The sequence below is a fragment of the Vipera berus genome, assembly GCF_964194415.1.
Source record: "Vipera berus genome assembly, chromosome: Z".
Lineage (NCBI taxonomy): Eukaryota > Metazoa > Chordata > Lepidosauria > Squamata > Viperidae > Vipera > Vipera berus.
Window position 1 is genome coordinate 15529184 of NC_138205.1, and position 12671 is coordinate 15541854.

At 46.5% G+C, this 12671-nt stretch overlaps 1 protein-coding gene across 1 annotated transcript in view; it reads left to right on the plus strand.

Annotated features, from left to right (window-relative positions):
* LOC308679131 (serine/threonine-protein kinase TAO2) overlaps positions 1-12371 on the plus strand; it is a gene marked incomplete at its 3' end in the record, with an annotated part of 47699 nt that extends 35328 nt beyond the window's left edge. Inside the window, exons 18-20 of the mRNA XM_081346405.1 lie at positions 2890-3102; positions 4150-4332; positions 8428-12371. Coding sequence (XP_081202531.1) covers positions 2890-3102; positions 4150-4332; positions 8428-8934 — 903 coding nt within the window. The remainder of the gene's footprint in view (positions 1-2889; positions 3103-4149; positions 4333-8427) is intronic.
* Positions 12372-12671: the final 300 nt, after the last annotated feature.

Below are 12671 nucleotides of genomic sequence, written 5' to 3' on the forward strand. Positions count from 1 at the left end.
CATTTTTTTATGCAATTATGGTAATTTGCACTGGGGGAAAAAATTTCCTGAAACTTTTCCGCTTTAGCATTTTTTAGAAAAACCAACATACAGTTGTCTCAAGGCTGCTTTTTCAAAGCTGTTTTTTTTTTCTTGAGGAAGAAGGAACAAAATGTTTCGTTTCTCACTCAAGAAACTTCATTAGTTGTGATTTTTCGGGTGGGGTGGGGGAAATGGAAGGATAGGTACTGACAGTTGAGTGAATATTGGGGATAGGATCTGACTGGATGGGCGCCGGGGGGGGGCAGGGGGGAATGGAAGGATTGTGTTTCTTTGCAGTCATCTGCTTGTTAGGACTCTCTCTGAGAGCTATGGAGGCCACTTGAGAGTTTATCTTTGCCCTCAGGCTGACTGGAATCAGAGTGCAATTGGTTGTGGAGACTTCTTGGAACTGCTGCAAGGGCTGCATTGTAGACTGGAGGTAAGTGGTCCACAACCAATTGCGCTCTTGTTTCAGGTGACTCTTGAGGGCAAAGATAAACCCCCAAATGGCCTGGAAAGCTCTCAGGGAAGACTGTTCATGACCAGAGGACTTCAAAGAAATGCAATCCTTCTACCCCCACCATCTGATCAGGACCTATATCAGTGGTGGGGAACCTATGGCACACGTGCCAGAGGCGGCACTCGGAGCCCTCTTTGTGGGCATGCGTGCCGTGCTCCAGAGATAGTGAGGGACTGGCCCCTGCCATCCTGACCCTGCCCACCCAGTCCGCCATGACCACCGTGGCCACGCCCGGCCGGCACCTGGTGATAAATAAGTGGGTTTTGGGTTGCATTTTGGGCATTGGGTCTCTAAAAGGTTCGCCATCACTGACCTATATCCTCCCATACCTCCCCCGCCATCAGAACTGATGAGGTTTCTTGGATGAGAAAGGAAACGTTTTGTACTTCTTCCTGAAGGAAAAAAAAACAAAAAACCAGTCCAGTGGCCTTTGGAAAAAAAGCACCTTTGAGCCAACAGACTGTCGGTTGACTGAGAATCTCCACAGACATCCAACGCGCAGTTGTTTCGCACACGCCAAGGTGTGTGTGTGTGTAGTTCAGAATCTGGCCTATCATTCATTTGTGCTTTTTATATTCAGGAATGATCATCGATAACTCGGGAAGAAACAAACAAGCAAATATTTACTGAATGTTTGTCCAAGCTTTAAACCTTTTGAGCAAGCAGGCTCCTGGTTAAATTTCTCTCCTGGAGCATCTTTGGCTGTCACCTGGTCATCGGCCAAACACAGATAAATAGGAAATAGAATCAAGGGCACTGGGGAGAACTAGCTAGAATCCTTTAGCTGCTTCTCAGTTCATAATACAGGTAGTCCTTGACTTACGACCACAACTGGGACCAGAATTTGCATTGCTAAGCAAGGCAGTTGTTAAGTACGCCATACCCAATTTTGCAACCTTTTATTGCCACGGTTGTAAAGCGAATCACTGCAGTTGTTAACAGTGGATCGTGCAGTCATTAAGTGAATCCAGCTTCCCCTATTGACTTTGCGTTGTCGGAAGCCAGCAAGGAAGGTCACATCACATCACCCCAGGACACTGCCACCATGGCAATAAATGTTGGTTGCGAAGCGCTTGAATTTGGATCATTGGGAATGCAGTGACGGTCGGTCGTAAGTGCGAGGATTGGTTGTAAGTCACTTTTCTCGGAGCCGTTGTAACTTCGTTAAATGGTCGTTCAATGGAGGGTTGTAAATCGAGGACTACCTGCACCTTCTGTAGAGAATTGCTAGCGGGTCTCCCCTCCTGTTCCCACTGTCCTACTGATTCCACAAGTGGACATCCTCGCATAATGGCATATATGAAGCTTCTTCATCAACTCGTTCCATTGGTGTTTTTTTTCCCCATGCAGCCTTATGCCATTTAACCCTTATGGGGTCTTAGGCAGAAAGAAAACCCTCCTGGTCCTGTTACTTGAAGCTGCCTCACGGGCAATGTCAGCCAATGACAGACTGCGCTGTTCTTTCATGAGGCAAATCCCATTTGGGATGTTTCTAGTTTGAATTGGGCATGTCTAGTCTAGTGAAAAGGAAGGACTGGAGGGTGACACGATAGCGGGGGCTGCCATAAAGGAGGGAGGATTAGCCTATTCTCCGAAGCACCTGAAGGCAGGATGAGAAGCAATGGATGGAAACTAATCAAGGAGAGAACGAAGAACCTAGAACTTAAGGAGAAAACTCGTGACAGTTAAAACAACCAGTGGATTGCCTCCAGAAACTGTGAATGCTCCCACACTGGAAATTTTCAAGAAGAGATTGGACAACCATTTGTTTGAAATGGTGTAGGGCAGGGGTAGGCAACCTCGGCTCTTTTATGACTTATGGACTTCAACTCCCAGAATTCCTGAGTCGGCTATGCTGACTCAGGAATTCTGGGAGTTGAAGTCCATGAGTCATAAAAGAGCCGAGGTTGCCTAGCCCTGGTTTCCTACCGGGGTGGGGTTGTTGGACTAGAAGACCTCCCAGGTCCCTTTCAACTGTGTTATTCTGTTATTTTTCATCAAGCTACGACACAGGAGGCATCTTTTCACTCCATGAAAGCTATTTGGTTGGGCTGAAACTTATTTCATATTGATGCTACTTTGATTGAAGTGGGAACATGAAAATGGTAAAAATTACTAGGTAAAACTAGACTTAGTTTATTATTCCCACCAAAACCCCACTGGTGGGAGTTGTTTGTCTAATACGTGCTCCTGTCTCTCTCTCTCTCTCTCTCTCTCTCTTTCCTTTCTTCCTTTTGCATTTGTTCTTTATTTGCAATTCTCATTCTCCCTCCTCTGGTCACTGGCATTGTTGTTTTTGTTTTCTTGTTTTCCCCCTTTGTCGCCTCTTCCTCCTCTTGCTACCCTAGTCCAAAGAACTGCAAATTAAAAAGCAGTTCCAGGACACCTGTAAGATCCAGACGCGGCAGTACAAGGCCCTTCGCAACCATCTCTTGGAGACCACCCCAAAGAGCGAGCACAAGGGGATCCTCAAGCGTCTGAAGGATGAGCAGACCCGCAAGCTGGCCATCTTAGCCGAGCAGTACGACCACAGCATCAATGAAATGCTCTCCACCCAGGCCGTAGGTACCCCGCGCTGCCCTCCCCCTGGGTGGGAGGAATCGGCCCTTCCTCTATCCACGGGGAAGAGCGTTTTCCAACTATGCTTTGAATCCTAGACCCCCAACCAATTCTTTTTTTTCCCCAGTTCTTTTCTTCCCGTCCTCATCCCCCTTCCTTCCCCCAGCTTTGGCCAGCAAAAGTTTGACACAAAATGACCAATCCCATTGGCTATGGGTTGACCACTTGAGGTAGAATTTGTCTACCTTGGATAAAGCCCGAGAGATTGATTTATCCTTAAAACATTGCTTTGATTTCATACCAGTTTAATTGTCTTGTTTTTCCCCCAAAAAAGAACCACGGAAGAGAAGATGCTGAGAATAACCCACATTTTACGAGAGCCGTAATTGCTTGCTCTCAAAACTGTAGTCCCCCCAAGGCTTCCTTGCAAAGAGGCTGGCTGCCAAACCACAATGTCCATTGTGCAATGGGGCCCTTGTTCACAGGGCTCCGAAGCATGCCTTTCTCTGTAGCATCTTCACTCCTAAAGAAACCCCTTCCGAGGTGGGTGGCTAGTTTTAAGGTTCTGGGGCTAATAGAGTTCCCTTTGCCATAGCTGTGTAACGAATATCAAGCTTTGATCTCCTGACTCCATAAGCAACGTGAACATGACCGCAGTTGCTTGGTATTAAAATGGACTCTTTATTGGGGCAGGTAGGAGATGCTTCCCAAACAGAATAGACAAATCCCAGAGGTACCCATTTTCCTTCGTTGAGATAGGAGATGCTCAGCTGGCTGAATTTTTAGCCGTCGTCAACCACCAACAGGAGTTTTGATATATAATCATCTTGAGGTTGCAAGGCCACCCCCAGCAGCAGTTTTGCAAAGCAGACAGGCCAAACAGAGTCCCCTGTAATAGTCTGAGGCCAGGGACCATTTCCAGAAGCATAGGAAGCATGGATTATGACGACTCTTGAGGCCCGGCTAGTCTGTCCTTTTAAGAGCCATGCTATCCTAAGGATGGGTTTTGTGGTGCAGGGCCTTACGTTGCCTTCTTCCTTTCTTCCTAGCTGCGTTTGGATGAAACTCAAGAGGCAGAATACCAAGTCCTGAGGATGCAGCTGCAGCAGGAGCTTGAGCTGCTGAACGCTTATCAGAGCAAAATCAAGATCCACACCGAGGCCCAGCACGAACGTGAGATCAAGGAGCTGGAGCAGCGGGTGTCTATCCGCAGGGCCCTCCTAGAGCAAAGGGTAAGTATTTCCTGCTCTCCCTGACTCCAGGAAAAGCTGTGGAGCTTGGGGTCTAGAGAGATTGCACCACCTACCCAGTTCCATGGCCCCATTTTCAATCTCACTCAGAGGTCCCAGAGGTGAACTGTTCTCCACCATGCAAATCTAAGCTATTTATTCTCTTAGTACTAAACTAAAGATGAACTAGCTTTTTCTGTTGAGTGCTACAGTCCCGCGAAGAATCTGCTGAAGACCATATATTTAAAAAGTGGGTGGGGCTTCGGGGGTTTGGGGCAGGGCCTGAGCCACAGAGGACTTTCCGATACCCCCTTTTGACCCCTCACACCGACATTCCTGGATTCTTTTTTTCTTTTGCCTTTGGACCTCACTGTCCCCACCTGGCAGTCTAGAACAGAATCCTCGTCCTTGAGACCTGACATTCAGACTGTGTCTCCAGGCAAGACGTTACCCATTGCTAATCCATAATCACTTCAGAGGCCCTGTGAGAATCAGCACTCTTAATTTTGTTGTTGTTGTTAACTGCGAAGTCGTGTCCGACCCATCGCGACCCCATGGACAATGTTCCTCCAGGCCTTCCTGTCCACTACCATCTTCTGGAGTCCATTTAGGCTCACGCCTACTGCTTCAGTGACTCCATCCAGCCACCTCATTCTCTGTCGTCCCCTTCTTCTCTTGCCCTCAATCTTTCCCAGCATTAGGCTCTTCTCCAGTGAGTCCTTCCTTCTCATTAGGTGGCCAAAGTATTTGAGTTTCAACTTCAGGATCTGGTCTTTCTAAAGAGCAGTCAGGGTTGATCTCCTCTCGGACTGACCGGTTTGATCGCCTTGCAGTCCAAGGGACTCGCAGGAGTCTTCTCCAGCACTGTAGTTCAAAGGCCTCAATTCTTTGGCGCTCAGCCTTTCCACGCTGTAGTTTGAGATGAGCTGTTCTGGGCTTTGTGGACAATATTTTCCCCCGTGAACTACATTCTGGAACAGAAAAAAAATCACAGTGGTTGAATGGTGTTCATATTGATCGTAGCGTAGAGATAATTCCTTTTTGAAAAATTGGGAAGTGTGGGCTTGATCAGCTTTCCCTAAAGTATGTGTGAAAACCAATCAAGAATGAAAACCACTTTTATTCTGGAATCTCTCTTTATTGTTCTTTATTGCTTTTTAAAGTATCAGCTATTCAGAGTCGTTTGGAGCTGGGCAGCCTCCAAATTTAATAAAAGAAGTAGAAATCATCCTGTTTATTAGGAAGAAAGACAAGAGTGTCCCAGCATTTCTGCACAGGATGGTAGCTCCGGGTTTCTAGCAATGGCCAACTTGTCAGGCTGTTGAAGACTAACAGAAAAAAAAACGTGTTTTATGAGGTTTGCTCCTGTTGGGTGTGGCGACGGTTTCTTCAGTGGGAATTCATGAAGGAGAAAACAGCATTCTGAAGGCATCATGTCAGTAATGCTTTCTTCATTGGCTTCCTGGAGAGATCTGATTAGTTATTTTAGAAAGGCCACTGGATTCTCCTGGATCAGGGGTCTTCAAACTTGGCCCTTTTATGACTTGTGGACTTCAACTCCCAGAATTCCTCAGCCAGCGTGCCTGGCTGAGGAATTCTGGGAGTTGAAGTCCACAAGTCATAAAAGGGCCAGGTTTGAAGACCCCTGTCCTGGACCTTTAATCTGACTCAGCAGATCTTCTCCTGTGCTTTGAGCCATGAAGTGCCTCTTCTTGCCTATGAAGTCACTCGATAATGTTAGTCCTGCCTGCTTTTCGTTTTCCATGGAAAGTAGACCGGGAATAACAATAGTATACAGGTAATCCTCAACTTAACAACCACATTTCTGTTGGAAAGTTAAGTGAGTTTTGTCCAATTTTACGACTTTTTTGCCAAGTGAATCGCTTAACGTAGTAACGTAAGATAGTGACCCAGTTGTTAAGTGAATCTGGCTTCTCCATTGACTTTGCTTATCAGAAGGTCGTAAGAGGGGACCACATGATTCCCGGCACCCAGTAACGGTCATAAATATGAGTCCGTTGCCGAGCATCCGAATTTTGATCACATGACCATGGGGACGGTGCAACGGTCATGAGTGTGAAAAGTGGTCACTTTTTCCAGTGTCGTTGTAACTGAACGGTCAGTAAACGAATTGTGGTAAGCTGAAGACTACCTGTACTGTGCTTGAGGAGGATTGCACACAGGTGGACCTCGGCCTACGACCGCAATTGGGACCAGAATTTCCATGGCTAAGCAAGGCAGCTATTAAGGGTGTCCCACGTGATTTTGTAAACTTTTTTTGCCACGGTGGTTTGTTAAATCACCGCCGTTGTGAAGTATGTAACAACAGCTGTTAAGAGAATCCGGCTTTCCCCGTTGACTTTGCTTGCTGGAAGCCAGCTGGGAAGGTTGCAGATGGCGATCACGTGACTTTGGGATGCTGCGTTGTTAAGCCCCCAAATTTTGATCGCGTGACCGTGGGGATGCTGCAATTGTCTTGTGCGAGGAACAGTCAGAAGTAACTTTTTCCAGTACCTTTGTAACTTCAAATAGTTGCTAAACAAAGGGTTGCAGGTCGAGCACTATCTGTATGGCTGCTTTGAGTAAGAAAAACTCAGTGGAATTTTAGGATTATCCTCTTTTATTTTCTGTTCTTCAGATCAGTGGCAGCTTTGTACTTCTACAGCTACTGAAATGAAGTTACTTCTCTCCTTCTGCTCCCAACCATTTTTAAACGCCATTTTTCTATTCTGCATTTAGAACTCCTCTTCCTCCTACAATGAATCGGAGACATTCGTGGCTCAGGTTTTGTCCACATTTCTGAATAACAAGAGACGTACACCTCCTGTTCCCTACTAGCCAAGATGATTTCAGCCATGGCAGCAAAACAATGCTGAACTGTGCTTTCATAAAGCACAAAATTCCTTTTCTTTTTAACATAGAAAAATAAGCTGGGAATAAGCATTATTCGGGGCACTCCAATTACACGCTCCTCCTGTCTTTGCAGGGGATCCGACTGTGATGCTCCTGAGACTCTAGCACAGGGGTGTCAAACTGCTGGCCCGCGGGCCGGACGCGTCATCTAGAAGCCTCGCCTACCCCATTGCCGGCAATGGAAAAACCGCCCCGATACGTTGCGTGACGTCACGTGACGTTGCGAGTTTGACATGTCTGCTCTAGCATGACAAAAGCAATTATTTCACTTTTAATTCCTCGATTCCTGAGGAATTTGCGTTCCTAAGAATCTTGCAAAATCTCTTGCAAATAGGGTTGCTTTGTTCTGAAGTGGGTTTTTTTAAAAAAATTAATCTGAGCTAAACGTCCTATCTCCGTTATCTTTTTTTGCTTCTTTAGTTTCAGCTATGAAGTTTCAAGATTGAAACTGTGAGGATCTGAGTATACAGATGCCACATCCCACGTCCTCTTTTGGGGACAAGTGCCAGAAATCTCTGTTACCTCTAATTTAGGACAGATAAGTGTTAAGTGCTAGCTCTCAGTTCCTCATTAAGCAATTTATCCAACTTCCTGCATGCCTTAAAGACAGGGTGCTATTGAATCCAGTTTTCAATAATCTTGGTATAGGTGTTTCTCTCCTTAACAACTGAGCCTCAAATTTTTCTTGCTAAGCAAAGCAGGTTACCCTTGCCCCATTTTATGACCTTTTTGACATAGTTGTTGAGTGAATCATGTGAATTTAGTGAATTTGGCTTCACTAAACTGGCTTCTCCCATTGACTTTGTCGGAAGCCGGCTGGGAAGATTACAAACGGTGATCGTATGACACCCCCCACACACACACACAATACGGTGGCAGCAGTCATAAGTACATGCCAGTTGCCAAGCGCCCAAATTTTGATCACATGACCGTGGGGATGCTGTAACGGTCGTAAGTGTGAAAGCCAGTCACTTTTTTCAGATCCGTTGTAAATTTTGAATGGCCACTAAACGAATGGTCGTAAACTGAAGGTTATCCGCAGCGCATCCTTGTTGGCTACCGAGTGAGACAGAGGGCTGCTTCTCACCGCCGCCCTGGTGTCCGAGCAAGTTGTGTTTGTGGATTCTTCCACTTGAGATCATGGTGGATTATTTTTTGTTGTTGTTGTTCTGTTTCCTTCTGCAGATCGAAGAGGAGATGTTGGCCTTGCAGAATGAACGCTCCGACCGCATCCGTAGCCTCTTGGAGCGCCAGGCCCGGGAGATAGAAGCCTTCGACTCTGAAAGTATGCGTCTGGGATTCAGCAATATGGCACTCACAGGCATTCCAGCTGAAGCCTTCAACCAAGGCTACACGGCCCCTCCTCAGCCCTGGCCCTCCCGCCCGGTTCCCCGCAGCGGCTCCCATTGGAGCCATGGAGTTCAGAATACAGCTGGTGCGCCTCACGCATGGAGGCAGCCTCCCATGCTTGCCCCGCCCCCTTCCGCCTGGCTTCATCCCCCGTCCTCATCTCCTTCCTCCTCTTCCTCTTCCTCCTCGGCTCCTAGTGGCCGCTCCAATGTGGTCATGCTGAGAAACAGCCCCCAACCCCTGCGGCGCACAGCTTCTGGCGGCCAGTCGGACCAGGGCATCAGCCGCTCAGCCAGCGTCACTTCTCACATCCTCAACGGGTCACATTTTTCCTACTCGTGAAGTGATTGGTAGAGAACAGGGAGACTTGGCTGGAGGCAAATGGGGGATTGGCTGGTGGAAAAAGGGAGGGAGGCGGGGCATGTTATCCGGGGTCGATAAGTTAAAAAAACAAACAAACATGGGAGATGCTGTGAAACTGGACCACAGTGGAAGGCTCTCGGTCATCATCAGTAGCCTTTTGAGTTGTCAATCACCAGGAGAAGGTTGGACTGTGAGATGGAAGGTTGAATTCTCGTCCTCTGGAGCATAGCTGGGACCTCCTCAGATCGTGGTATCCTATCCCCCGCCAAATGGATAGAGACATCGAAGCTGCGAACGTGATGTTGGCAGTCTATTCTTGTGTCCCTGATGGCTGTCAGCTGCTCCCCCAGCGTCGCCACAATCTGTAGATGAAGACAGACCGAGAATAGTGTTCCGGCAATGGAGATAAAGTTATCTCTTCAGGGTGTGGCTGAATAGTCTCTTCTCTTTAGAAGAGGGAAAAAGAAAAAGAAAAAACACCCACAATTCAACAAATCCAGAATTTTTAATTGTGCACTGTGGCTTGTTTGTGGGTGTAATTGGGAGCTGCTGCAGCCAGAAACCCTGCGTCTTCCTCTCCCAAGGCCAGGGGTTCCTTTCAGTCAGCTTGGCTAGCGAGAGGAACGAACAGGCCTAGAAATTGGAGAAAATCCTGGATTTGCATTGATGGTGGGGCTAATCTTGCATGCTTAGAAATTTTCAGAGTGACAAGTGAAGAACTTTGCATCTTGGGCATAGACACTGGCTTTTGTTCCTGTCCAAATTCACAGACAGAAGGAGATGACAGAATTTAATCTGCTTCCGTGTACCTTCCTTAACTTAACTCTAGCCCACGGATGGGAGAGGGAAATGTATAGGACAGGTTACTCTGGGCTCTTAATCTGCATTGCCTTCTCTTTCTCAATCGGGCCTACTCCAGGTCTGGAGCGTGTCTTGGCATCATGCTGGTCCCGCATGATGGGGAGAACAAATGGGTTTTCAGCTCTTTTTATCCTGATCATGATCCGAATGTAGATATTAATCAGTGCCCTCCTTCCACAACCCCACTGTCTGTGTCCCTAAGACCACCCTAGTCTGGGGATCATCTGTTAACGGTCAACCCTTCATCTTATAACGTTGTCTTTCTTCCCTCCCTCTCCTCTCTTATGGAAGAAGCATCCAACAGTTAACAATTCTTGTAACAAGGGGCTTGGACTGGAGCTCTTCCCCAAACACGCACATATAGCACATTTAGTTCCCTGATCACAATCTAGATCTCTGGAAGAGATTTAGCTTAGTGCTGATGCAACTAACCTTGATATGAAATTACCTCCTCCGAGTTGTTTTAGATGCAGTTTGCCCACCTTACCATTTTCAAGCCTTTTTGTCTTCTCCATATTTGTCACCTCTCACACACTTGGCACCTTCCCTGCTCACGTTAGTCCCTTCCAATCTGCAGCTCTGCAGACCCGGGTTCATATTTGCACATAACGAGATTCGGTTGTAGAGTTCAGGGACCCAGCTGAGTCGAGCATTTTACTTGGTTGGCTCAGATTGTACACAGTGCCATTGTCATCTCATTTCTTCCTGCCTTTCTACACATTCTTCTTCTCAAGCCATACATCCATTCTGTAAATTACAGAATAACCCAGTATGATCAAACCTCAAGGCTGTCTGTCTAGGGTTTGAGATCAGGGACCACTTGACCTAATAAATGATGTTGAATGCCAGCTATCTCTACTCCGGGCTGAAAAACATAGCCTCCCTTCCTTTCCGCTGAAAGGTAGGCAGATTAATTAACCTAAGAACAATCAGGATGAGACCGAAGTGGTCCCATCAGCCGATTGAAAGGTTTACTAAATAGTGTAACTTTCTTATTTGGTGGATTTGCCTGACCTTCCTTGGTGCTCTGTCCAAAAGAAAGGCTGAAATCAATATTGTGCAAGGGTGTGCATTTTACAGGAACTAGAGAACTGAAACCCAATTTCTTTCACGAGGGTAAGTTAATCTGGTAATGAGGGTCACTTGGGATTCATTCTCCTCCTGTCCCCTTCCCCACTAAAATCTAGAAACCACAACAGTCTTCTCCAACCTGATGTTCCCCAGACAAGTTGGACTGCAACTTCCATCAGCCCCAGCCAGGAACGGCTAAAGAGAGCTACAGCTCAACCTCTCTAGAGGGCATCAGGATCAGCATGACTGTTGTAGGGAGATCTTTGCAGTGCTTGCAAATTGTGAAGCATGGGCTCTCACGTTCCTTCACGACACTGAAGTGTTTGGATTTTAAGTAATAATATATGGTGGCCAGTACTGAGGACTGCCGCAGGAGAAAGTTCTTTTCTTCTAGCAGTTAATCCAGCAGAGAGTTCCATCGGAGAAAAATGTCAAGGTCCTATCCAGTGACAGCAGATAATGATGGGAAAGCTGGTGGTGAACTTTCCTGTTTTAAATTGCAAGTGGGAGAATGTTGAGTAAATTAAAATGCCCCTTGGAGAACTAGATGTCAGATGGCCTCTGAGGTAAACTTCTGAGACTAGTTTTGTATGCGTTACAATTATTTGCCCTGTTGGGAGGTCATCTAACTAGGCCAGGGGTAGGCAACCTGGGCTCTTTTATGACTCATGGACTTCAACTCCCAGAATTCCTGAGTCAGCTATGCTGACTCAGGAATTCTGGGAGTTGAAGTCCATGAGTCATAAAAGAGCCCAGGTTGCCTATCCCTGAACTAGGCTGACTCCGACCAGTTATTAAAGTGAGCAAAAGTGAGGATTTCACCAACTCCCATCTGCTGTTTTTTGTAAATAAGACTCAGATTAGCTAGGCACAGGAAGAATAAACGCTACCCATTTCACAAAGGACCAAGCTTTGGGGTTGGTGTTTTTTTTTTCTTCCCCAGAGAAAAGTTTCAAGTTTCTCAACCCTTCAAAATGGGAGTAGGAAGAGAAGTAATTCTGGAGCTCTAGAAAGAGACATCTGTCCTAATGAGCAGAGAGGATGTTTGTCTCATTCAAACCCAGGCTTCCAGAAAAAGCGTTCAGAGCAGTAGGAGGAGGGTATTATTGCAAGATATCCCATGTGCAAAACTGGGAAGAGGCCAAATTTGGGACAGCAGAATATCGGGAGTTTCTCGGAAGGGCCAAACAGTTCATCTCTTCCTCCTCTTAAAAACATTCAAACTTGTGTTCTTGCACAAAAACCTGAAATTTTGCCCCCCCTCCCCCCAGTGCAAGACAGCTGAAGCACATCTCCTTCCCTAACCAAACATAACTTAATTCAAAAAAAATTTTCCCCAAATCTCCACAGTGCTCCTTTCCCCCAACGCAACCCTCGGGCCCAAAGTTTGCCTCCACTGTCAACTTGTCTGGTGGATTTTTTTCCCAGAACCCTCTCCCAGATTTGGCAAGTCCATTTTCTACTTGAATCAGGCCCCCTTTGTTTAAGAGGGGAGGGTGGGAGGGAGGAGGAGGAGGAAGGATCTTCCGATGACTTCAAGACGTTTAGTGATCTCTTTCTCCTGCCTGCCTGGGACTGAGAAATGGGGTTAACAGGGAGGGATACGGCTGGAGGGGCTTGATGTATTATAATAATCCTTATGTTTCTAAAAATAATAATAATAATAATGATAATCTTTTTTTTCTGTTTTTGGTGCCATAACTTTCCCCATGTACAGTTTTCCTCTTCCTGGGTTTTTTTTCTTTGTTTTTTTTTGTTTTTGTTTGTTTGTGCTGCCCCGCCGC